The 26,865-nt window shown below is 44.3% G+C and overlaps 1 protein-coding gene across 1 annotated transcript in view; it reads right to left on the bottom strand.

The window, feature by feature from the left end:
- maml3 (mastermind-like transcriptional coactivator 3) overlaps positions 1-26,865 on the bottom strand; it is a 102,449-nt gene that overhangs the window by 37,856 nt on the left and 37,728 nt on the right. Inside the window, exons 2-3 of the mRNA XM_076091118.1 lie at positions 12,088-12,816; positions 10,235-11,167 (exon numbers count right to left, since the gene is read on the bottom strand). Coding sequence (XP_075947233.1) covers positions 10,235-11,167; positions 12,088-12,816 — 1,662 coding nt within the window. The remainder of the gene's footprint in view (positions 1-10,234; positions 11,168-12,087; positions 12,817-26,865) is intronic.

Here is a 26,865-nt window from a genome sequence, read left to right on the forward strand (position 1 = left end):
CTTATTTTTCAGTTGGCAAACAATTTTTCTATCTGACACTTAGCAAGTGTTGCTAGTTAGTTAGCTAGCACCAGCTATATGCTGGCAGTCCCTCCATCACCAAGTCTCTCACACCTCCTATTTTTGCCTGTTGAACCTAATTTTGACCCTTTTCCTTTACACATTTCATTGGAATGCATATTGGGTGATCGGATTGCAATCGGATAGTGCTTGACCACATGAAAGTACAGGTGCTAATGCACCCAAAACACATTGAGGATGAATCGTGATCCGATCGGTCAAACTACCTCCGGAGGTGGTCAGTGACACATTGTGACCACAAGTGCAAATGCAATTGCCTTTTCAATTCACATACAACACCTACGTGGGCAGGAATACGTAATGCTAAGGCCGTCCAGCGTTCCTCAGGTCACTGGACCGCCGCGACCAGAGTCTGTGCTCGACGTATCTTCTCCTCGTCCTTCTGTGTGTTTAGACAGTATGTTTGCAGGAACTTTCTGCCTCTCTGGCAGTGCCCAACTGCACGTCTGTGCGTGCTGCCCCTCCGGAGTCTTCTGCTCAGCCCTCTCAGACAGAGTGGTCAGACTAAATCATTTTTACATACATTACTGGCCTGGCCGGGATATGGAGAATGTGCAACACAGTGTGATGCACACCATCACCACCGCTGTTTCTCTGTAAATTCTGCCTGCCGCTCTGATGCGTTCAGGTGCCGTATACTGAATGCTAACAAATCACACAACAATACAGATACAAAGAGCAGACTAAAATTATCTAAGACGCGTCCAAGAAACGTTTCCGAAGTTGATGCTTCAGATGAAAAACCCAAAAGGAAGACTTGAAGAGAGTGCTCCTGGGGGCGGGGGAGATGCGGTGAGCGAACCTGCAGGCATACCTGTATCAGGGCGGGAAAGTCACCACAGACACCAGACAACGCAACTCCGGTATACCGTGAAATACAGAGAGCCCTCCCTGCCAGCTCCCTGTTGTTGGTGTTAACGCCAAACAGAAGATAGTACAAGTTACGTTCAGTAGCAAATATGACTTGCAAGCTTCTCAAAACAAGAAGTGAATCAGAATTAAGAAGCCCAAAGCCCGACCAGTGACTATGTAGATTAGACTAGATGTAGAGACTATTGTAGAATGGCAGACTTTGAAAAATGAGGCTGACCATCTTGTGAAGTGTTGGAAATCAACAATCTAGCATTGCTTTTTGATCACGTTTACCATTTCTGTCGCAGCAACACATTTGATTTTGCTTGGAACATATGAACAGTTTAACACACACACAACTCTCCCAAACCCTCTCTCGTTTTCCTGCCTTCCTTCTGCCACTCTCTTTTCTCAGTATCGGGTACAAGACTGTTGGATTAGGCTCCTTTAAGAGCGGATTAGCTGTGTCGGAGTCGTTTGAGGTAAATGGCTCCAAGGAGTCAATCTACCCCCACCACTACCGCCACCAACAACACCTCCTCTTCCCTCTGTTAGACATAGTGAAAATTCTCAACCTAATCCTCAAAGAGCCTAACCACACCTCCCCCTGTGCTGCACCCCCCCCTCTGTCTGCCTTCTCCGTTTTAGGTTTTTCCTCCATTCTCTCCCTCCTTTTTTCAGCCCACACAGAGGAGTGATGAAGACTGGAAGAGTGATAGACGTGTGTGACGGGCAGGGTGGGGTGAGGTGTGGTGGGGGTTGAGAGGAAGGGCTGGCATATGAATGCAGAAACTCCGACAGACACACGTAGGTGAACCGTATGACTTTACAAGACTGGCTGCTTTTGTCACGTGTGTGCATGTGTGTACACCTACTGGAGCATGTCACTGAACAGTGGTGAGTGGTGTTAATGGTAAGTGGCAACGTGTGTGTGTGTGTGTGTGTGTGTGTGTGTTAGATATCTGACTGAGCAGATGGGGAGGGTGGGGTGCATTTTGGGGACAAGGGCGGGGTCACATCTGTGTCGTCTCTAGCGTTTGTCTTTGTGTGTGTGTGTGTCACTTGGCATGGTGGCCACATTTAGAGCCATCAACAGAAACAAGGTGATTAGCAAGTCGGGACGAACACATTTATTACACTGAATTAATGGACTGACCTCATAGTCTTTCTAATAGCTACATGTTTTTCCACCGAACTCTTTCAATATGGCCCCAAAAAAAAATGTATATTCTGTTTATTCTAGGCTGATATCAATTTGTACACCACTGATCGTGCACAATCTGCAGCTGCGCCTTATGCCATATTTATCACTAATCTATACACAAGTCAGGCTGTCGCGTGTACACACACACACACACACACACACACACACACGTTACCCCTGTCTACCCTCATCTTGGAGCTTAATTCGGGCTGCAAGGTGCTGTGGGCAATGGTTGCCATGGCAACCGGCAGCCGAGCAAGGCAGCCAAAGTTTGAGCTGGCATGAGGAGAGTCTGTGTGTGTGCATGCATGTCTCTGTGTGTGTGGACTGTTTGTGAGTGTGTGTGTATAGAAGAGGTAGAGCAGGGGTCACCAACCTTTTTTAAACTGAGAGCTACTTCAAGGGTACCGAGTAGTACGAAGGGCTACTTATTTGATACAAACTTCCTGAATAACAAAGTTGCACAGATCACCTTTTAATAATAATAATATATGTGAAGAGACTGTTTAATCACATGTCAGTTAATTATTCCTCACAATAATTATTAAGAATGATTTCCACAACAATGATGGTATAGCTACACATACATATTTAAACATGCAACTTTTATTTCTGTTAATCTGTTTCAACATTTGAAAGTCAGAGGTATCACATCTTTGATATTTTTGTATCATCACATGATTAAAGACGGTTACTTTTGCACATAGCGCCTGCTGGTGAATGATCCAGTGGTAATGTAGACATTTTGGGAAGTCTGGGTCACCTTTGCATTGCGCAATGAAGCCTGCATGCCGGCCCGTCATCGCGGGAGCACCGTCTGTTGTCACCGACACCAGCTTTTCCAATGCTACATTTTTCTCCACGAAGAAACTAGTAAAAAGTCTCGTCTATAGCGGAGCGGGGGATCCAACCCTCCGAGGCGCGCGAGCGTCTTCGGGCGTCCGCGTTCAAACCTCTAGTCTGGGCCTTTTCGGTCGGATTGCGTTGCCTCGCCTCTACCCCCGCCACCCCTGAGTTGTTCCGAGGATTTACAGACCTGACGACGGGGTGCGCTCGCGGCGCGCGTCTGGCGCCAACGAGAAGCGCCCGCCATTCGGAACCTGAAAACCTAGTGCGGCGGCCTCGTCCTGGCTGTCCGCCGTGCGCCTCCGGGTACCCAACTCTCTTATGACAAGAAATATTGTCATTTTAAAATCTACACTAATGCAAGCGTTTTTGATTAAAAAAAGAACAGCAACTACAATTTTAGATGGAGCTCCAATGGTGACTAGTGCTATTTTTATAACATGTCTCGCGGGCGACTCACGTGGTCCCTGCGGGCGACAGGGTGCCCGCGGGCACCGTGTTGGCTACCTCTGAGGTAGAGCAACCAAGCATGCATTCATGTTTCTGTGTGTGTGTGAGGTGCTGGCAGGGTGACAGCATTCTGTCACAGCATAAGAATGATCCCCCCCCCCCCCCCCCCCCACCCACCCACACACACACACACAGCTGCGGCAGCTCTTCTACATATGCACATACTTGAAGTCCCATACACTCAGACATCATGTGCCTGCAGACACATTTTGTCAAGACTGGTTTACTACACATTGAGGCCCGCAGGTCAATATTGCAGATGAGGTTAATATTAGAGATGGCTTGGTTACAGACACGCACAGACACACTGGTGATAAACACTCCACCATAAAGGGACATTCCTCTGAAAAGGCAGCCTGTTGGTGGAGGTGAGTATTGATATTTCCTCTGCTGCCCTGTATTCACACCCCCAGGGCGTGTCGGAAGGGTGGAGATGGTCTGTCTCAGTGTGTCTTCTCTGGCTCGGAGTGAACCAAACAGCTTTGGTGAAGGGTGTGTGTGTGTGTGTGTGTGTGTGTGTGTTGTGTTCTGTTGTGGGGTATCGGGGGACCCTGGGAATTGTTTTCCCTCCTGCTGCCTATGCTTCTAACACACACACACACACACACACACACACACACACACACACACACACACACACACACACACACACACACACACACACACACACACACACACACACACACACACACACACACACACACACACACACACACACACACACACACACATATATATAGATACATAAACACACACTTTTGTGTGCCCACTCTTATCTCAATATACACATATAGACACTGTTGTAACTGACACATGCACAGTATACACACACACATTCATTTAAGAAACATCATCATAAGAAATGATGCAAGCACACATTTTATTGATCGGGACTGGTGGAGTGGAGCTCCCTCTAAGCACAGGAGAGGTAGAATGGTTAAGGAGGAGAGGTGGAGGTACAGGGAGAGAGGATGAGGATGAAGGAAAAAGATGGGAGAGGAAAGGAAAGACAGAGGAGAGGGGAGGAAATTCAAGGAAAAGGAAAAAAAAAGAAAGGAAAGGAAATGTGAGGAGAGGAAAGGATGAGAGGAGACAAGGAGAGGAAAGGTGCAAAGAGAACAGAAATTAAGAAATGGACAGTAACATAGAGAGAGCAGTTTGTCTTGTGTTTCTCCTAACAGGAAGCATTTCAGAGGGAACACAGGGAGAGAGAGCTAAGACCAGAACACGGTAGTCTCCACCCTGCCCCCTCAATGCTGCACCCGAACACACCTTCACTACCTGCCTCCCCTCCCCATCCTCAGAGCCTCTCTACAGGATCTGAGAGCAGCTCAGCTCAAGCCCTGACGCGTGTGCCAGAGAGAGAGAGAGAGAGAGAGAGAGAGAGAGAGAGAGAGAGAGAGAGAGAGAGAGAGGTATTCACTTGTGTGTGTGCATGTGTGTGTGTGTGTGGGGGGAGGGGGCGACAGAGTGAGAAGAAGATGAAATATGTGTACGTGAGGGCGGGAAGGTAATATCTCCTGCTCATGGGGATAGATGGAGGGAATTAAGAGGGATAGGAATTACTTGGTCAGGCGCCTCGCTGTCCCCAGCTCCCCAGTTTTTTTTTGAGGCCGATACAGATATTGATATATGGGGGTTGTAAAAATGTGGTATTTTGTTCACATAAATGCATAACATAAAATCTTTTAATTTTCCAAATCCATTAAATTAAAAATCTAAGATACAACCTATAAATCGGGAAAAAAATGTAAGTACAAATTGGCTTACATTTCAGTTTTCAAGGGCAAAAAACACACAGAAAACAGTGGAAAATAATAAATTTCCACTGTGTCGCGGCACCTACTTTGGGACCCACTGCAATACATATGTGATTTTACAAACTCCCCTTGCTGGACTACAAGGCACAGCTTATAGCATTATAGCACACTTGGAATTTTGAATTGGAGAAATAATTATTGTGCTTTTCCGCATCAGAACAGTATTTTTTATTTCATAAAGGAAAAGACAACTCTATCATATACTGACATACACTTAGGTGATGTCATTCACAATGATAAAATATATCTGATATAAGCTAAAATCAGCCAATAATATGGGTCCAGCTAAAGTTTTGTTCAGGTTCTATTTCAGTGATTGTGAGAAACGGGCTGTGTGTGTGTGTGTGTGTGTGTGTGTGTGTGTGTGTGTTACGCCTGCCTCCCTTGCGACCCTGTGGAGGTCACGGTTCTCAGTAGAAGAGGATGGAGAAAGGGATCAAAAAAAGGAAAGATAGGATGATAAGAGTATTTACCTCTGGAAAGACAGAGGGGTGGAGAAGGTAGAATGCAGGAAGAGCTTTGTCGTTGTGTCGTGACTCACAGAGATATTAAGACCGGCGTCGGCTCCTTCGTGCACTGCAGTCGGTGTGCGACAATGTGATCTCCTGCACACACACACACACGTGCTCACTTCGACACACACGTACTCATCCACATATACAAAGTCACAACGTCCCGCTCCAATTTATCAGGATGACACCAGAAGCCCACCTCTGAGCCCAACACCTGTCAATCCATTCTCACCCAATCATCACTCAGATAACGCCAGAGACCCACCCCCGAGCTGCTAGCTTCACACAGCTGCACACACACGCTTGTGCAACAAGCCACATCCGTCTCATAATCATTCTGTTACACACACACGTAGTGAGGCAACCGCATCCGTCACACGCAGACAATCACACAAACAGCAGCTTCCACAGACTCATGCACGCGCCTTTGCTCCCCCACTTGCTGCTTCCACTGAGACATCCACCACCGTGGCGACGGTAACCGCGACAACGGGCATAAATTAGCGTCATGGCGATATGCAAAGCGAGGGAGCAACAATTAAAGCTTGACTAACGAGCTTTTGAGGAGCGAGGCTGAAGTTTCCCCGAGCAGCTGCTAACTGGATTAGCCTAGGCCACACACACACACACACACACACACACACACACACACACACACACACACACACACACACACACACACACACACACACACACACACACACACACACACACACACACACACACACACACACACACAGGGGGAGAGAGGATGGCGCAGAGAGACCGGTTTAAGCACCACCTGTGAGACGACACACACAAAAACCCAAAGGTTACTGTTCACATACACTAATGCAGACAAAGAAATCTTCACCCAAACACAAACAAATAACAACATTACAAAGGTTGTCTGTGGGGGTTATCATCATATCAGCGAAAATTACTTCACAACAAGAAATACACAATCACACACACATACACACTGCAATGACCACTGCTGTAATTATAGTGTAACATCGACTTGAAGCGTTTCTGTAGACTTCAAGTATATTTTTTCAACAATATGGTGTAAATGTGGCGGTTGACAAGGCAGGAAATAACCGTTTCCCTGGTTGCAGAGCAACAGCTGCAATGCAGTCAGCTGTTTAAGTCGTTCTATTAGCCGTTAGCTGTTAGCCAAACACACCGACCAAAACAAAAAAAGTGAGCAAATTGTTTTCCCTCCACTGTGTCTCTGACCACAGAGTCAGTTTTGTTATCACAAGCAGCCCCTACCAGCCGGGGGCAGCTTCAGAGTGAAGAGTCAGCAGGCAGTCGATGGTGGTATAAAACAGGTAATAAAAGCTGTTTTGACAAAGTGTGAGCGACCACAACCACAAGAGGTCCTTCAGCATGCAGTCATAATATCATCCAGTTTGCTGCAGCAGAATGCGAGATTACCCGTGGACAGACACAGCGATGAACACTCACTCACGGACGCACACGCAAAGGAATTTCATGATTCTCCTGGTTTAGATAATAAGGACTGATTAAGGTCTTGCTATTATTACCACTGGTTACTAGCGTTGTTCTGATACCGATAACAGAAACCGAAATGCCTCCGATTAAAGCCTAATATGGGTGATTACATGATCCGTATATTCTGCCCGATGGGTAATGTGCAAACACTCACACACAAACACTCTCATTTACCCTATTTCTTCCTGATAATACTACATTGTGAACAACAAATCCGTGTAGAAATTGTCAGGAGGAGAGCTAGTTAATGTTAGCTGTTAGCAGTCCGTGTGCAGCACAGTGAGAGTGGAGGTTCCAGTGAGTTACATTATGATGTGTTGAAGCTCTATACTGTCAAAATGAATATTGGGCAAAGGTAAATTATAACTTCATCATGATGTGTTCAAATTAAATCTTGTAAAATTGAGTTTTTGGTGAGAAACTTGAATACATTTGTTTGAAGGAGACACAGCAATATAAAATAGATATTAGAGAAGGAATTACCAGATTACCACTATAGATAGCAATAGTAACAAATAACAACATTAACAAAAGACCTAATTTGGACCAATTAAAGATCCAGTGTGTAAAAACAACATTATTCTTTATTTCAGTTTGAAACAGTAGCACCTCCTTGATTATTGCAATTTGCATATGTTGTCATTATTTTCAAGATTTCTCACTATACATACTGAAGAATTTTTCTGCTTTTTGTCCAATGTGCCAAAATTTGGACACAGATGTTTGAGAACTATCATATTAAGGAGCTGATTGTCAAGGCCTTTTAAGACAAAGACATAAAAATTGCTTGTAATCAAGTTACCTCAGTGTCAAAATCATTTTCCATTAAAATAGTATTTCAGAGATTTTGTATTGCAAAATATTATGGTTGGGGGATTCATGAGAGACGAATTAAAAAATACATCACCAACATTAATGCAGCATAAACTGAGATATCTTGGCTTCTACTGCCAAGCGTGGGTCTGGATCCTACACTTCCCATTATGCAATTTCATAATGTGTTCGTATTAGACTCTCCCTGCCTGGTTGTCTGTCAAACGTTATACTTCCAGCTTGTAACGCAGACTTTAGTTGAAAAGGTTTGTAGTCTCCAAGCCAAGATAACCCCGACGACATCAGTATGACATCATCAGGGTTATTTTCCCAGACTTGACAAAGCCCTTCCAGAGCCACAGAAGACATTATACAATTGTTTTCACGGGCTAAGTCGTGCTCCCCTGGTGGACTGACATTGATGTGTAAAATCGGTGGATTTGCCCTTTAACTGGTACCACCTGTTGTCCACATACTGTAAATATTCCACCCTAATAAATGTCATTACAATGGAGCTAAACGCATGTAGAACTGTGAATATTTTGCATTTCAGACACTCAATTCTGCATCGCTCACTTATTTTCTCTTACCAGCCCCTTGACTTTCTTTTTAATATGCTCGATCCTCACTCCACAATAAATCTCTCTTTCTGCATTTGCCTTTTTCCTTTAAATCGTTTTTGTCTTTTCTGCACATCTCTCTTCTCTCTCTTCCCGGTCTCCAATTCTCCTCTGCTCACTCAAATAAATCTCTCCACCTCCCCCTTCTACCCACCCCCTCCCCAAATCTATGAAACACACACAAACATACATGTGCACAGACACGCACTTACTCACTTATGCACACAAACACACAACCCTTCAGGCAGCAGCCACAAAGGCCCCATATTAATAAATTTGCTCCTTTATTGGTGCTGAGTGTCTCTGGCAGGGGGAGAAAGAGAGGGAGGAGAGGGGGAGGAAGAAGGAGGAGCAGGACAGGAGACGCAGCGATCAACAGAAGGGAGGAGGAAGAGGAGAGGTGACTGACTGACTGTAGCCATATCATGAACACAAGGGAGGCAGAGAGAGACAGAGGCAGAGAGATAAAGGGAGAGGGAGACAACATTGACAAGTGAATCATCAACAAGCACGCACACACCGGCACACACACTTTCTATTGACAATAGAACAATGGCCCTGAGATAATGAGACTAACCACACCAGCATGATGTTTAACTTGTGTAGGTGTATACTTCTTAAGGTATAGTCCACCCACACTTCCTTAACGTCCTCCGTGCCGTGGATTATTAAGGACACCTGACACCTGGCTGAACCACCGGAGCGTTCACAGTGGGCTGTAGCTGTCGCCGGGCTCTGGAAACAAACTGCCCGAGGTGGGCTTTCGGTAATGACAGCAGCTAGCTTGGCTTAGTGGTCCAATCTCAGCCATCAGTCAGCTGTGACAGATTGGGGATATGAGCTAAGGAGCCGTTTAGCTTTGGTGTTTGGTGTGGTGTGTGAGTGCATGAGGAGGAGTGGGGGGCGGCTATCAGTGCTGCTAGTGTTGCAGAGGCATCAATACACTGTCGACAGGCCATTTTCCTATGCCTATTCCCAGCCCTGGCTTGTTGCTGGGGAAACTACCGCCATTTTACCTTCTCTGGCTGCACCTCTGGAAGGTTTTGAAAAACAGCGAGCCATTGTCCGTAATCTGTCCCGGTCAACTGTTTATTAAGCTTGTAATATCTTGTATTTTTTAATTTTCTTTGCCATTCCGCCGTTTACACGTAAAAATGGAGTCCAAATTATCTGTATATTTCATAGAAAACTTCCAGCGGACTGCCAGCATTTCATATTGCGCCCCAAGGATTGACAAGTAAAAACTGTTGGGTGTATTGTTCTCTTCACAAGGTCATGGGTTGAGTGCTCTATAACACCACCACGCTCTGACATGAAACTCATCTCCAGAGTAAATGCTTTCTGTTGAATGACTCTGGAATCGGAGCTAAATCTACAGACAGTTGAAAGACACCTTCCTCCTAGAAGAACTTTATCTGCACAAATACAATGTAAACAACTTTGCCTGGGCCATATTGATTACATCTAAAGTTCCCTTACCTGTCCATGAGCCTGCATGGCGCTGTAGGGCATGTTCTGGTTTAACACTTTCTGCTTCATCAGCAACATCCTCTTCTGCTCCTCACTCAGGTGGGCTGTCTGCCCCGGGATTGGCCCCTGGGTCTGCCCGGGCCCCGCGCCCTGGCCACCGCCTCCCCCGCCACCCATGTAGGGAGGCATCATGGGGTTCTTGACCTGATTGTTCCCTCCCATGGGAGGAGTCATCCTCTGGCCTAAGTGATCAACCCCGCTGCCACTGAAGTGACTCAGCGGTTTGGTGTTGTTATAGGACAACATGGCTGCTGTTTGTTGCTGCTGTTGCTTGGACAGGGTGTTCTGGTTGATGCTGTTTGGCTGTTGCTGGCCCATCATGCCCATGTGGTTGTGAGGGAGGTAGTTGTTCATGGGGGCCTTGGGCCCATTGTTGGGGGTCATCCCAGCCACTAGAGGGCCCTGTGGTGTGTTAAAGGCTTGCGGTGGGTACATCATGGGGCTGTTGGGTTTGTCTTGGTTAAAGGGACCAGAGTTATATGGACTGGTTGGAGCACCTGCAGGGGACCAGTTAGCTGCTTGCTGCTGCTGCTTCTGCTGCAGCAGTTTAGCCCGTTGCTGAGCCATTGCCTTTAGCTGCTCTGCTGGAGAAAGTTCAGGTGTCACTGGTCCAACAGGTTGACCTCCAGGGGCAACTCCAGCCGCTCCGGGTCCTGTGCCCGCCTGACTGACCCCTGGGCCTGGGTTCATCATGTATCCATTCCCAGGCCTAGAGACTGCTTGTGTCTGAGCCTGGGTTGGGGTCTGAGGGGAGCGTGCCACGCAGTTGTGCAATGGGGAACCTGATGCCATAGCAACTGCTGGAGACTGCTGCAAGGGTTGCTGAGGAGGTGTTCCATTGGCAGTGGTGGCAAACTGAGGGCCTGACGAAGATGGTCGAACCTGAGGAGTCCAAACACAAAATAATCCCGTGAGACGCCGGTACTGTGAACTCTCAAATGAGTTCAACGCAACACCTGGTGGCTTTGACCTTAGTTTAGAATAAAGACTGCAGACAGCTTGCCTGGCTCTCTCCAAAGTAAAAAAATATGCCCATCAACACCTCTGAAGCTTTCTAATTAACGCATTGTCTTTTGTTTGTTAAATCTGTAGATAAACAGCGAAGTAAAATATTAATTGTGGTTGGAGTTATTTCTCAGTCTTACTGCCAGAAGGCTTGGTATCATCTTGGTGGTGCACATATACTAAAACTCATGCTCACCTGTGACCTGGTTGGAATATTTAGGTATTGTGTATAATATAGCTAACCCCTTGAAATGTCTACAAAAATGTGTTTTAAATCTGTTTCAAACCACAATACCTCACAGTTAGGTACATTATTATATTTTAACCCCAAAACACCGTGTAAGCATTGGCAATTTCTACTCACGTAAGCATGTTTGTTTCTTGTTCTGCACATTTCACAGTTTTAATCATGTATAAGCAATTTAGAAAGAGTAAACAGAAGGACACACCTGTGTGAACATATTACTATGAATTGGAACCAAGAACCATTTCCTTTCTAAAACCAGTTCAAATTACCTGATTCCTGAAGAAAGTGGTTCAAAAGCAGTTGAAACCTTTAAATTGGCAATTTACTCATCACCTGGAATCCTTGCATCAGGAATGGATCATAAACGGTCATTTGTAGTGTGCATATAGATTACACATGGTTTATGAATTGTTGCTAACAAATGTACTTTAATTCTCTCTTTAGAGAAAACATCATACAAAAATCGCGATACTAAATCACCTAAACTGGCCACAACTTGGGGCAGAGTGCTCCTGCCATTGGACATCTTGTTGACCCTCTTAGTACTGACCTGTGGAGAGCCCATAGGAACCTGTGGCCCTCCCTGTGGAGGCTGAGGAGGAGGAGGCAGGGCTGCTGCTGGTGGTGCCGTTGTGTTCCCAGCTGCATCTTGGGGGCCTGGTGTCTGATTGTTTCCCGGCCTGCCAAACTCTGCCTCTTTCTTGTCCTCAAAGTCCTCATTGAAGAGGTCGTGCATATCGTCCTCTGGCACGGTATTGGCCAGCTCATCGATCAGCTCCTGCCACTCTTGGTCATTGAGGTTGATGTCAGAGAACAGTTTGTTCTGATTGGACAGAGACTGGGGATCAGAGGACTCCATCCCACCTCCGTCGTCCAGTGGCTCCTGTTTCAGGTCTTTGAGGAGGCCGAAGCTGTCCTCCAAGTCTAGCGAGCCGTTCAGCTTCATGTCCGCGAGATGGCTGCCACCGTTCTTCCCCAGCTCATCGGATGCCTGACCTACGTGGTTGCCATTGCTGTTTGTAGTGTTGTTTCCGGTGGAAGTGTTGGGCCCGCCAAGTAAGGGCTTAATGTCCATTTGGTGATGCAGTGGAGAGATGGGTGGAACATTGCTGTTATTGTTGTTGTTAGGGAGACCTGTTAGTGAGTCCAAACCACCAGAGCCCTCCTTCCGTACCCGTTTGGTAGTCGGTGAGTAGCTGCCTCCATCACAGATGCCGTTCTGCTCTCCATTGAGGGGCGATCGTGCACTGTCCAGTTTCCTCTTTACAGTCTCCTGGAGCTGTAACAAAAAGGAAAGAGAAAATGGATTAGGGCTGGAGGAGCACCAGTGATGGGAAATGTTAGCAATATGAAGACTTTTCTGTGGTCGTCAGGGCGCTAACAATGGAAGCAACAAACCAAATCAATAAGGCAACAGGCTGCTTCCTCTCTACACATATCAACAACTGTCCTGTGAATGCAGAGGTGAGCTGAAAATCAAAATATCACCAAGACCAATGGTACTTTCTGCATGGATTCAATTTGGCTGAAATACTGATGACACCAATTTTCACACAGAGCACATGCATGTGTACATTTTCTTAAGCATCAAGTAAAACATGGGGCAAAGCAAAGAGAAGACTAGCAGTGCTCGCCATGAGGAATGAGCAGGCTGGGCTCAAGGTTTCCTATGGAGGGAAAGAAAGATCAAAAGAACAGCTTGTACCATCTGTAGTATTCTCCCAATCATTAGCATCAGCCAATGGGCACATGAGCTGCCCAGTCTAAATCCACACCCCATTCTTAGCCTTACTGCAGACAGCCACTGCACAATCCACTAAAGTCAACAGTCTCTGTCATGGCACAGACGAGATAACGACAGGGTGCTAACGAACACTGGCTGGCAATTAAGGAAATCACTATCATAGACCTGGGTTGAAGAGGAGAGGAGGTATGGAGGGACAGCAAACAGAAACTCAGACATAGCAAGAGAGAAGTGAGAGTAAGGGAAAGGAGTAAGACCATGCCAACACGAGAAATTAAAATTTCTCCCCATGTTGGCTTTTCACCAGCACTAAGCATGTGTTTTCCATCACCAAAAAAAAAAGTGCTTTTCAAAAACTCTCACAAGTTTCAACATTTGAAAACAGCGGTCTCTTGCAGTGCTGACATGAAAACGAAGTCTAGAAAATAGATACATAATTGTCAGCAGGGTGCTAGCGTTACACTTAGCTAATATTTCTGTTCGATTGATGAGACAGGGCTTACGGTTCATTGCAGTAATAATACTGTTACCAATGCCTGTCTGAAAATATGAAGTATTGAGGGAAAATGTAGTCCACTTTGGCCAAAAACTGTGTCAGTGTGAATCTGTGGTGTTAGGAAGCTTTGGACAGGATTTTGACTTTGTCTCTCTACAAACCCTTTCATAGAATTTTGAACAACAACAGCACTTAAGTGGCTCGGTGCATCAGTCAAATGCTGTTGCGATGGATAGCTAAATCTTAGTTGTTTATCTGCCCGAGGGGAGAAATATACAGTATATATTTGGTAACACCTTAACAAAACATACATTTTCTGACAAGCTTGCAAACAAACTTTACGAGACACTATCAGCATTAGCGAGGCCATGGCCCCAAAATCTGGGTGAGGGAGTATTAAACCTCTGGGTGCATTACAACCTTCCTGGTGACTTCCTGTAAAGTAGGAATATTGTCAGGCTTTGGGAGAATAGCAAGGCAGTTGGCAGTGATGTAGGCTCAGGTAAACAATGGGAATTGGCAAACAGCGTTATGGAGCATTATTGCTACCAACTGGAATGGAGTCTGGATTGGGAGATGCGCATGTGTGGACCAGACCGGCGCGGATCCTCAATAGTAATATGAATGGAAACATGTACAAGTCTGCCCGATGGTTACAAGTCTGCAGCTGTCCACTGATGGGGAAGGGATGTTTGAGGCTTAAGGCACTTCCGTATTAGCTTCATTTTTCAGAACCAGAGGCTGCCGCCTGATGAGAGTGCATAAAATGGAGGTTTTGTGCGATTTTCACGAAATTGAATAAACTCTCAATCTCAATTTTACTCATAACTCCTGTTAATTTCAAACACTAATGAAGTTGGCAGAGAAACAGCAGATGCTATTAAAATGACGGATGGGAAACAGGGACCTCATTTACGAAAGGTTCCCAGGGTGTACATTTTGTACTCTGACCCAAAGCCAAGGTTTAGGATTCATTCAAAAGGAGGATGATCTTTGTGTTAAAAGCAGTGGCACAGGCTTGCCTTTAGCGTCACTGTACAAAGATTGGATGGTGTAGTTCCAGTATTATTTCATATTTTCCACATTTACTCTAGATAAAGTCAGTGACTATTCTTAAAATGCCGTCAAAGAAGAGTGATTGATAGCAGATTATGCTGCTCACTTACAGCTAAATAGATTTAATTACAATACATTTTACTTGTGAAAATGAATTAAATTTAGCTTACTGTCTAAAGGAAGTGAAATTAAATTAACTCGTTCAGTATTGTTAAAAGCAATCTAGGTTTATCAAAACAAAGACTATCGTAAAGAATTGAGGAATATTTTTAACGGAAATGAACAAATAGTATGAAAGTGAAACTTCTCTCCTTATCTCATTCCTCTCAGTCAATTTACACCCACACACACACATAAAAAAATTACATTAACTGGAGCGGTATGCAAGTTATATATACAGTTCGTGTATGCTGCAGATCTTGAGCTCAGAAGCAGTAAAATACATTTTGTAAAATACATGCTCTGAGTTCTCACATGTGAAAGAGTCAAACAAAACACACCCACCAACCCCCCCAACAAACACACGCACGCACGCACGCACGCACGCACGCACGCACGCACGCACGCACGCACGCACGCGCGCGCACGCACGCACGCACGCACGCACACACACACACACACACACACACACACACACACACACACACACACACACACACACACACACACACACACACACACACACACATGAAGCATCACTGCTACGTGTGCAAATGCATCCTTAGCTCTTTGTTATTCAGATGGAACAACAGACAAAATATATTCAGATTGTATTCTGACCCTGAGGTGGACCCACTCAAGCTGGCAGAAGCACAAAGACACCACATCACAAAAACACACACCACAACACAGAGCACACAAATCCTCCTTTTTTGACATTCTTGGTTTACTGGTGTGTGTATGTGTGGGGTGGGGCTGTCAGGTTGGCTTTCCCCTCTCTTCTCCACCATGACTGACAGTCAGCCTAATTATATTTATGGCATGATAAACACCATTAGTATTGACAGCCAAAACTACAGTGTGTGTGTGTGTGTGTGTGTGACTTGAACTCTTAAGCTGGTGTAACCATTAGGGGAACAACTGAGAAAAACACAGGAAAACACACATCTCCACTGTCACGACACGACTTCATCAACTGTGTGTGTGTGTGTGTATGTGTGTGTGTGAGTGTGTGAGATTGTGTGTGTGTGGTCCTGCAATCAATGGGTTTCAATAATTCAGGTCTCCTGAATGCAGTTTTTGTGTGTGCTGTGTTCATGGCTGTATGTGTGTGTGTGTGTGTGTGTTGCCGGCTTTCCCTAAATGCCAGTGACTCATGTTGATAATAACAGACTCGGCTTTCAAAGCCCACCTATAAAAACTCCCATAATTATCCAGGTGGTGTGAACTACAGTACCCTCCCACAGACACATGCGCACTCACACAGACCCACCTGAAAAAAAATCATTACCAGTTTAACCTTCTTGATACAATCCTGAATAGATTGAGAGAAACAAAGAAAAAGAAAAATGGGTGCAGACAGAAAGAGAGACATGGACTGTGGTTCTGTCTGCACAGTAATGTATGACTCAGCATGCATAGCCTGAGCAACGTAACAGGATGAATGAACTGTGAGCCAGAACCAAATACTCCATATTAACCGCAATTAATGAACCCTTTGTTTCTTTTATCACTATTAGCAACCTGTAGTCATTACACCACTGAAGTACAGTGATGTAGCTGCCGTGCACTGCAAAAGAAACTGACAGTGTGTCTATTCGTTTGACAATAACGGCAATAAAATACCTGAATTGAGGGAAATGAGTGACGGCATGTGTGAGCGAAAGAGAAGAAGATATCGAGAGTCAGAGACAAAGAGTTTTGCAGCAGTTTAATCAAGCTGGAGTGCTTAGCGAGAGCGCAGGGAAAAGAGCATCGGAGCAAAAAAGGACGAGAGGATGTAAAAGAGCAAAGACAGGAGAGAGAAAAAGGAAGAGAGCGCTGCTTGTTTCCCCTCCTCTCTGTATTCTTTGACATAAACACCTGCTGACTGCTCCTCTGTCGGCTTCCCGTAACAGACAGAGAGAAAGAGGGAGAATGACAAAGATACAGAGAGACAAAGGAAAGAGAGAGAGAAGGAATTATTTGTCAGGCAGATGGTATTGTTTTCCTCTTTGAATGGAGGAAAATCAAGAACATGAAGCGGAGGAGTGACGGAGAAGGAAAGAAGATGTAGGTAGGGGAGAGAGGAGGAGGAGATAGGTGGCTTGATGGAAAGGCATAGCGCACCAAATGACAGCAGGGAGCAAACGATGAGAGGGTGATCAGAGAGGGAGAGGGAGGGAGGGAGGGAGAGACACAGAGATGGAACCAGTAAGGTGCTGTTGTTATAGCAACCTGCTGCTCTGGTGCTTTGTGCGATGCATCCTCCTTCTCCTCTCGCTCACTTATTCCCTCTCTTTTAAGGTTGAGCCTCATATCGAAATCCAAAGTCTCAACATTTAAAGAACATGTCTATGTCGAGACATGATAACATGAGGATTTATTTTAGCGACATTAAGATGCTGGTCAACAGTGGAGACATTTTGACGACAGGATAACACTAGTACAGCTAACAAAACATACTCCTCCTAATATTGATCACAGAAGGTTGTCGTAAACCTAATCAAAAGTCATACATCAATCAACTCTTTGAAAAGATATTTCATCCATTGGCAGCTTCTTCTCACCAGCTTCTTTCCACATTATCCCCTCATCTTTTTCTCTACTCTGACTTCAGGGGACAGTCCCGTCAATAATAGGCGGGATATGGTCATGAGATACAAGAAAAAACACACACTGAGTGGCTACAGGCCGGGTGATGACCAATGTACAAGAAAACAAAACATGTCAGGCACATTTTATGCGTTCTCCGATTTACTCTCTCTGTCTGCTGGTTGGTCAGTTAAAAAACAAACAAACAAAAAGACGTACTAGATAAATCCAGATAAATCCTGATCTCAGCATCACAAAGGAGCAAACACAGCTTTTATGCGAACAATAAAACGCACTGAAGGACCCATCCACTAAGTGAAGGGGAACTATCAGACAATAGTGGACACTGATTATTATCATAGTCTGGAATTCCAATTTCACCATCAAAACAGACCATATGGGAATCTACATCTACATTTGTAAACAAATCACTACATGTATTTGTGTGCAAAGATGAATAATGTAGAGTGAATATAATCGGGTAGCACAGACCTACAAATATGGGTCACAACGGGTCCAAATTTCATTTGGACTCCCTGGTGCAGGCCAGGTCTGTCTGTGTGTGTGTGTGTGTGTGTGTGTGTGTGTGTGCTTGTTCCTGGTCTGGCCCACTAGACTGTGAAATGAGTCAATTAAATCAAACAGGTCTTTAATAAGTAAATGTGTGTGCCACTGTGGGTGTGTGTGAGTGGTGTTAATCGGGGTTATGGCAAAAAGCTCTGGCATGTATCCACCTACAGTATTATAAACTATAACCTGCCAGTAAATGCTACGGCTTAGTTGTAGGTTCTCTAACTTGGTACCACAAGTTTGTCCTTATGAACTGAAAAGTTTCTACGGTTGTGTTCAGGAAAAACGGTGTGCGGCAAAAACCGCACTTGTTGGAAATTTATCCGGAAAAATCGAATTGAAGGAACTTGTTTTGAGGGATTATTTCACCAGACATAATGTCAAGGAGAGGGTTAACGCTGCATTCATACCAAATCAGGCAAAAACAACAGTCCTCCCATTCCGTTGAATAAGGGAAGCTACGACCGCAGAGGATGCCGAAATAAAAAAATGTAGCGGCCTGCGGCACAAGGCATCAACTTTTGGAGAAACGCAACTCGATGTAACTATGTGGTGGCCAATCGCGTAAACAGTGATCAACAGTCACTCGAATGGGCTATTTAAGTGACACTCCCACACCGCTACACGCCTGCTTTAGTGTGAATGTAGCGAATCAGAAGACATACACCTAAAAGGAAATGCACCAGTTGTTTCCTTCACATACATGTCACATGAACCTTATTTTCTCAATAGCAAAGTGACACTGTAGCAAGATGGCATCAATGATTGACTGTTTGGCTTATTATAAAAATAAATTTCATCAAGTTATTTCAGTGAGTAGAACTGGGTGGATATGAGCACAGATTAAGAGGGAAAACAGGCAGAAGAGTCAGAGAGTCTGTCCTTCATCTCAAGGGCACTGGTTCAAGCACACGTCAGCAAGCACCCCATCCTGCTGAAGTGTCCTTGAGCAAGTCACTGAAACTCACAAGAAGAGCCTCTCTGTGAGTGACCCTGACATTAAGGGTCTGCAACTTGGTCCATGCCCAAAAGGACCAACTGGTGAGCTGACTGAAGATTCAACTCTTCAGACCTTAAAGGAATAGTACTCTTATTTGGTTTCTTGTCTTGAAGTAAATGAGGAGATTGATACCACTCTCATGTCTGTACGGTAACTAGCAGCCGGTTAGCTTAGCTTAGCATAAAGACTGGAAACAGGGGGAAGAGTTAGCCTGTATTAGCCTGTGTTCTTGTCTTCTTCTCACATCAAAGCAAAGAGTTAAGTCAGTTTTGAGTGTAAAAACATTTCTGAAAGCTAACCTTTTAACACACACACACACACACACACACACACACACACACACACACACACACACACACACACACACACACACACACACACACACACACACACACACACACACACACACACACACACACACACACACACACACACACACGTTTAGTTTTCCTGACCACATCCCTGAACATTGGGCAATAGATGGACAAAACACAAAAACAAAGAGTCTATGGGAGTGAAAGACAGAAAGCACCAAGTGACAAGAGGAAGGTACAAACAAAAGAAGCATTTGGCCGTCATCCCAGAGAATGGCGTGTGTGTGTGTGTGTGTGTGTGTGAGAGAGAGAGAAAGCGCCTGCCAGTCTGCCTCCTGTTCATAGGGGGCCTAATACACCCCTGATTTGAATACACATACAATACCATTCTTCTAAACAATAACATCTTCAATTTTACCTTTCAATTCATGAACATTTACATGAAAAATAAGAGGTATTAACAATAACTATTAAAAGTTTTGAAATAGTTGTTGTGAGGGCAATGTTGGCCAATGTTCACTGATATCAGACAACTGATGACTAAGTATCACCCTACAGGGGCAGCCAGACCACTAACACACATACACCAAATAAACACTATTTTGGTTTGGTTTATTACAGATCTTTCTCATATATATTATATGGGATTTCTGTGTGTGTGTGTGCGTGCGCGCACACTATGAAAGATAGACTGTGAGCGTGCACATATACGTGTGTCATCAGCAGTTTCAAACCTGCTGACCTGACATAGAAACCTAGTGGCCACAGAAAGCCATCACTTTTTCCCTCCCCATCTACCCTCATCCATCTCTGACCCTCCCGACTCAATGACAGAGACCTTAGTGTGTGTGTGTGTGTGTGTGTGAGTTTGAGAGAGAGAGAGGGAGGGAGGGATAGAAATAAAGAAAAAGGCAGTAGGCTAAGCAGCAGTGTGTGTTAACAGACACATTTACAAACATTAGCATTGAACGCACAACTAGTTATCATCCAAGTCAAGGACTGTGTGTGTTTGAGTGTGCGCATGTGAGTATGTCTGTGTGTGTGTGTGTGTGTGTGTGTGTCTCTGTGTTTATATTTTTGAGATAAAGTGTAAGTAAAAAAGAGGGCAAGCAGAGAGCAGAGAAGCAACAAAGCGAGAGAGAGAAAATGAGGGGACGAGTGAGGGGAAACTGTTCGTGTGTGTGTTTGTGTGTGGTTCCTGGCTGAGCAGCTTCTCTCTATTTATAGAGTTGCGGCTCCTTCCTGTTTCAAGAGCTGTACCATCACGCCAGGAGGGGGTGGGGGGTGACAGAGAGAGAGAGAGAGAAAGAGGGGAAAAGGGAGAGATGAGGAGAGGGAAGTGTGAGTGGGTGTGTGGGAGGGGAGACTGGTCGTGTTTGAGTCTTTAGTAAATCAACAGATCCACCCCCTCTCTTTCTCTCTCTCCCTATCACTCGCTTGCTCTCTTTCTCCCCTTCCCACCCCATCCCTTCTTCCTCCCCCTCCCTCTCTCACTCAACAACATGGGCTCCGCCTGCAGCTACAATGAAACTACACACAAGTGAGCGAGAAGGAGAAACAGGAAAGAAACAGTCAAAGCTAAACAGTGCTAAAGGGTGCTTAGCAGGATATTTCTGAATCTGATGGGGACATTAGAGTTCTGCAGCACAACGGGACGTTGACAATTAAAAAACAAATGCTAAGACATGATTGCTGACTTGAAATAACAGGGCAAACAGCAACAACTGTTGATCTATTAGCTTTCCAGAATCATGTGTTATATCTGTGTGATTGAAACCTCTCTATTGTTCGTCCTGGCTTGTTTGTAGACACAAACTGTGATTTATAGTTCAAAAAAATCACACTGAATAAGTGAGACTCGTTGAAACGGTTTGTGAGAAACCGTACAGCCACTCCCATCCTATACTGCCCGTAAAGGAATGATCAGAGACAAAAATACTGGAATTTGTAACTTTTTTCTTCTTCTTATCGATGGAAAATGATCCCTACAGAACCCAGAAACAGAACTAATTTGCATTTAATATCCTTTAAGTACATTCCCGCTAACATGAGTATGACATATTAGGCAGGGCTTTGAGAAATGTATAGGGCTAAAAATGTGCTTAGCATTGCACTATTTTTGTACTCTTTTTTTATAAGCCAAATTAAATAGACTATCAGCACCACTCAAACATTGTTCATTCACACGGCTCATGTAAAGCTAAGTGACACTAGGGAATTACATCTGTTGAAAGAAAATGTAACAAAACTCTTCTGGTTGCTGAGTTCAATTGTTACTCGTATATTTAAAACTAAGCAGCAAATTTAGACAAAAAAAAAGGTGTGACTACAAGCCTAGCTGTGAGGTTAACTACCTTTGAATACTGTAACATTCCCAAATCAGAACGGAAGGTTTCCCTGGTCTTCCTAAAGTGCATTGCATGCTTTGTAGGGATACCTTTGATATTGTTTCAATGGATAATTTATTGTATTTAGAGATAACTTACTTAAATCAGTCCTGCTACTACTTTCAGCCATAGCTTTCCCCAAGCTGGCTTGTTATTTCTGACCTGGGGATGAATAAAAGGCTGTTCAAATTCTGTCCAAAACCTTACAAAATTACTCTACTGTCGGAGTCACTTCCAGTTTGAATGCAATTGTATTCGCACAACCTGTTTTGCACTAGCAGCGTTGTAAACAAGTAATGATGTTTGGGAACATTAAGCCCCTTACACTGTGTTGATTGGATGGTTTTACAGTACCACATCTATCAGCGACAGGAGGGACGACATGAAAGTGGCCTGAAAAATTGTTAAAACTTAATAACAGCTTTTTTTTAAGGCTTAAAAAATGTTTTTCTTTTTGGCAAGTAAAGGCTATTAAAGATAGAGACGCTTAGCAAAGTAGTCGTACTTCCTTCTAAAACGGAGGTAAGATTATAAAATGTCACAATGTAGAAGTACCATAGTTCAGGCAAAGAATAAGGTGAATAAAAATCAGATTGTGACTCCATACAGGCAGACATTATATTACATATTGATCAGGACATACTACTGGTTGGCCTGTTGCTGCTGGTGAGTTTGTCTGATCTGTTGGTCACTTTGGAAGGGGGCAAGACATTATTCGAAGGGCCTATTTTAAAGTCAATATTACAGGAAATCTATGAAATAGGCCTTTGTATTTAATTAGCTACTGAGGCCAATGACAAAGGTTTTGAGTTTTGACTGTAGATATGGAAAAAGAATAGTACAGCAAGAAAAGAAAAGAAAGGGTGAAGAGGGGGGACTCCTGGCTTCATGGCCAGATGGTCACCAGGAGGGGTCTGACAGCTGTGTGGTTGTGTATGTGAGGGTTTCTGTGTAAGTGTGTGTGCAAGAGAGAGAGAGCGAGAGAGAGAGAGATAGGGACAGATTGTGTCCAACACCTGTCCTCCCTGGACCACAACAACAAAAGAGAAAGCAAGAAAGGCCAGCTAAACTCAACAGGGGCAACATCAAACACAGAGAAAGAAACCTAAAGAAGGTGAGAGAGAGAAACAGCAGAGCAAAAGAAAGACGGCAACAGAGAGCAATGTACGAGAGAGAGAATGAAAAGGGTGAGAGACACAGGTGGGAAATTATTGGGAGGATTTTCACCTTTGTTTCTTCATATTGAGCCACTTGTACACATATAGACGATAACATCCGCAGCCAAAAAGCTACGCATATTTGTTTGTAATGTTGGTATAATATCTGTGTATGAGTCCACTACTCCTGGGTATATCTGTGTGTTTCAGAGGAGCTCCTCCGACAGAAGACCAGCATATGATTGGCTGCGTCGAAAAAACTCCAGTGGGCTCCTGCCTGCCAGAGCCTGTCGTGAGGGCAGACTGCTGCACATACACACAGATTTATGGATGCTCAGTAGCAGGAATGGCAAGTCCCCCCCCCCCATCTTTTTTCACCAGTTTTCCCTCTCTACACTATCGCCTCTGAGCTGAGGGGGATGAGAGAGCAAGAGCTTCAGTGAGGGAGAGAGGCTGCTATGGTAACAGATCACTGTGGCAGTGAGTGGAGGGGCCCAGATGGCTACTTGGCAGCAACGCCAGAATCTCACTGGCTGTACACACGCGTCAGTGTGAATGAGTGTGTGTTAAACGTGTGTGTTGACCAGAAGACGTGCTGAATGGGGAAGTGTGTGCGAGCCTTTTTTTTCTTTTCTGGGGGGAATGAACCCATTGAGCTGGTGTGTGTGTGTGTGTACTCTGTGCTCCAGATGTCCTTAGTCGTGCAGATAGACGGCCACACGAGAGCACATCCCACTAACTTGAGTCACGACACCCGTCTCCTTATTCCTCTCTCTGTCTCTTGCATATCCAGGCTGTGGGACTCCTCCATTTGTTCTGCTATTTAAATGTGTTTTAATAATCAAATGCTCTTCAACCAGCTTTAACATTTCAGCCATGATATGTCACTTTATGAGACAGCAGCAGGATGTTGTCTGAATAAAATTGTAATTCAAGCACTCTCTTCCTCGCTGCCTTCACTCTCTCTAATTTTTCTGTGTGCATAACTAGGTCATGCAGTAGTAGACTGCTGTTGCCTTGCCGCTGTGCAATTCTTTGAGTGTGTGTGTTTGTGTGTGCGTGTGTTTACACAGCCTAAACACACAGTTCAACTAGACCTGGAAAGAACAAAGTCCAACCTAGTTGCGAGCATTCAGGAAACAAATGCAAGATCCAAGTATGCATACTAGATCACACACACATACACACAATCACACATAATAAGGGTTTGCATTTGGAAAAGGCAGTATACCTGTAAGACAGTGTGTCTGAGCCACACTTCTCTTTGTTTGTGTGTTTGAGACTAAGATTAAATGATTACGTTTACTCCAGTACTGTAGTATTTCAGAGGGACACGTTATGTTTGGCTTGTGAGTATAGTAGTTAGAGTAGTTTAACTACACAGAGTAATCAATTACAACATCAACATTTTCTTACAGTTGTACAGAACGGCTCTGTGCTTTGTTCAACTTTAATGTTGACGACAAAACTATCTCGATTGTGCTGTCCTTTGAGAGGATGGAAAACCTCCAAAACATTCAAAGCATCCAAAACGTGAAACTCTGCCGCACAAGGAGCGGTGTAGTCTTGAGTAGTGAGGCAAGAGTCACGGCACAAATACGTCTCTGAGATAAACTTAGTGAATTCATTAGCGGGGATACTTGTTAACTTATAAAAGGTTAATGACTGAGGAAGCCTGCTAACTGGCAGTTAACAAGCCAGGCAGGCTATTGTGGATAACATGCACTAGCGTGTTGCCCGTAAGCTTGCTAGCTTACAGCAGCTTGCCAACTAGCCCCACAAGTAGTAACTATAGTGTACCATTTATTCTCTCCCTCATTCAGTCATTCACTTCTCCCTATATAGACGGGCAAAAGACAATCAGGGGTAACATCACAAAATGATTCCGCAGCCGCTAAACCTGCACAAATAAGTCACAAATAATAATCCTCTGAGCACCCACAAAGGGTGAAATGCACCCATGACTGCGCTGCCAGGCACTCGATGCTCCTGTGATATTTTCGCATATTTAATTAGGTCACATGCATATATTTGGCACAAAGTCGGCCTCTTTCAATGCAAATGAGCCTCGTTGCAAAAACAGTCCAATTCACAAAAAAAGCCACACACAGTAAAAACTCTAGATTTTGCTATTAGTCAATTTAACTTATTTACTTATTTTAGATTGAATGGTCTAAATAAGTGATATTCAAGTGTTTGTACTGGGAATTGATTTACCTCAAAACAGGTGAAAAATATCTTCTCTTTCCAAAAGTAAGTCAGGAAAAAGTATTTTTGGGCCCAATGGCATCACATGACAGACCTGGTAGTTGTAATAACACGTTTAGACACTAAAACTGTGCTCTTCTTAGGGGCTTGTGGTAACTAGGGAGTAATTCGGGCGCAGCCTTTGTCACCAAGATTCCATCACCACCTATTAAGCAAGGATGTCCAAATAATTCTTGCTGTGCCATGTTCTGCTCAGAACACTCATTCTTATAACTGCATGTAGTTTGGTGATGTCATAGTTTCCCAAAATAGCGCCAATCACCCAGAATCATTGAAAACACCTGTGTGGGTGTGCAGAGTCTCTGAATTGATAATTGAGTATACTTTACTGCTAATAACTTATGCACACTTTACATATTATTGTAATCTATACATTGGATATTTTGAGTTAATACATATTTACCAAACTTTGGTATTGCTCCCTTTATATAGTAAAAGATTTGACCTTAATTGTCCTGCCAGTGTAAACTGTGAATGGATCTGTGTGTCCATGCCTGGCGTGTTTCTGAGTGCGTTTGCTCACTGCCAGAAGATAGAAAGACTAATATATCAAGACCTCTACAATACTCCTCCCTATCCATTTCTGCCTGCCCTTCTCTAACATTCCTTCATCCCGTTGATCCCATCTCATGGCAGAGTGATCTTCATTTAATGCAACAACAACTATGTGCTGTGGGGTTTGTTTCTGCTTGCTGTGTTTATATGTGTGTGGCCATTCTCGCCCCCCCCTCGTGTAAACTGTACTTTTTATACCAAATCCACCAGACTTCTACCCTCCGTCTACAATCCCAACACTCTTCATTGGTCCCCCGTCTGTTTCTCTCACTTCATCCCCCTCCATCTATCCTGTCCTGCCTTTATGCATCATCTCTCTCATCTGTGCAGAGCAGGCAGACCCATCATTACCTCAGCATGCAAGTATTGATCCACGGCCCCAGTGTGTTTGTGTTATTTTAAGATGCTCAGACCTGTAATCAGTGTGTTAATGATAGTTATCGCCAAAGCGACAAGCTCTGTGTGGTTATTCCAGGCCTGTGGATACCAGCGAGAGGCTGGCGGCCTGAACACACACACACACACACACACACACACACACACACACACACACACACACACACACACACACACACACACACACACACACACACACACACACACACACACACACACACACACACACACACACACACACACACACAAGGTTACACATTTAAGTGCAGCAGACTTTCACATAGTGTACACACTCAACGCAAAAATTCAGCCTCAACCACGCACACACCATACAATTAAAAAATAAAAAGTAATGGGGTTTAATGCCCACAGGACAAGAGGGCCGACCCTGAGCCATGGAAATAACACCTATACACCACAAGCATGGGCTACCAACACAATGTTGTGAGGTGAGTGTAAAGCTGAAATCAAGTTACACTTTATGACCACTTCAAATAATTACTGTTGCTCACTCATGTGTAGAAAAACTTTATTTACGCGGAGAGGGTTGTGTGAAAATATATATGCCCTTTAACAGTGCCGCTCTACTTCACATCCATATATTTATCATAAAAACATTCACACCTTTGAGTTGCTCAGGATAACACATTGT

This window comes from Anarhichas minor, unplaced genomic scaffold (genome assembly GCF_050575085.1).
Source record: "Anarhichas minor isolate MPS153535 unplaced genomic scaffold, ASM5057508v1 ptg000014l, whole genome shotgun sequence".
Lineage (NCBI taxonomy): Eukaryota > Metazoa > Chordata > Actinopteri > Perciformes > Anarhichadidae > Anarhichas > Anarhichas minor.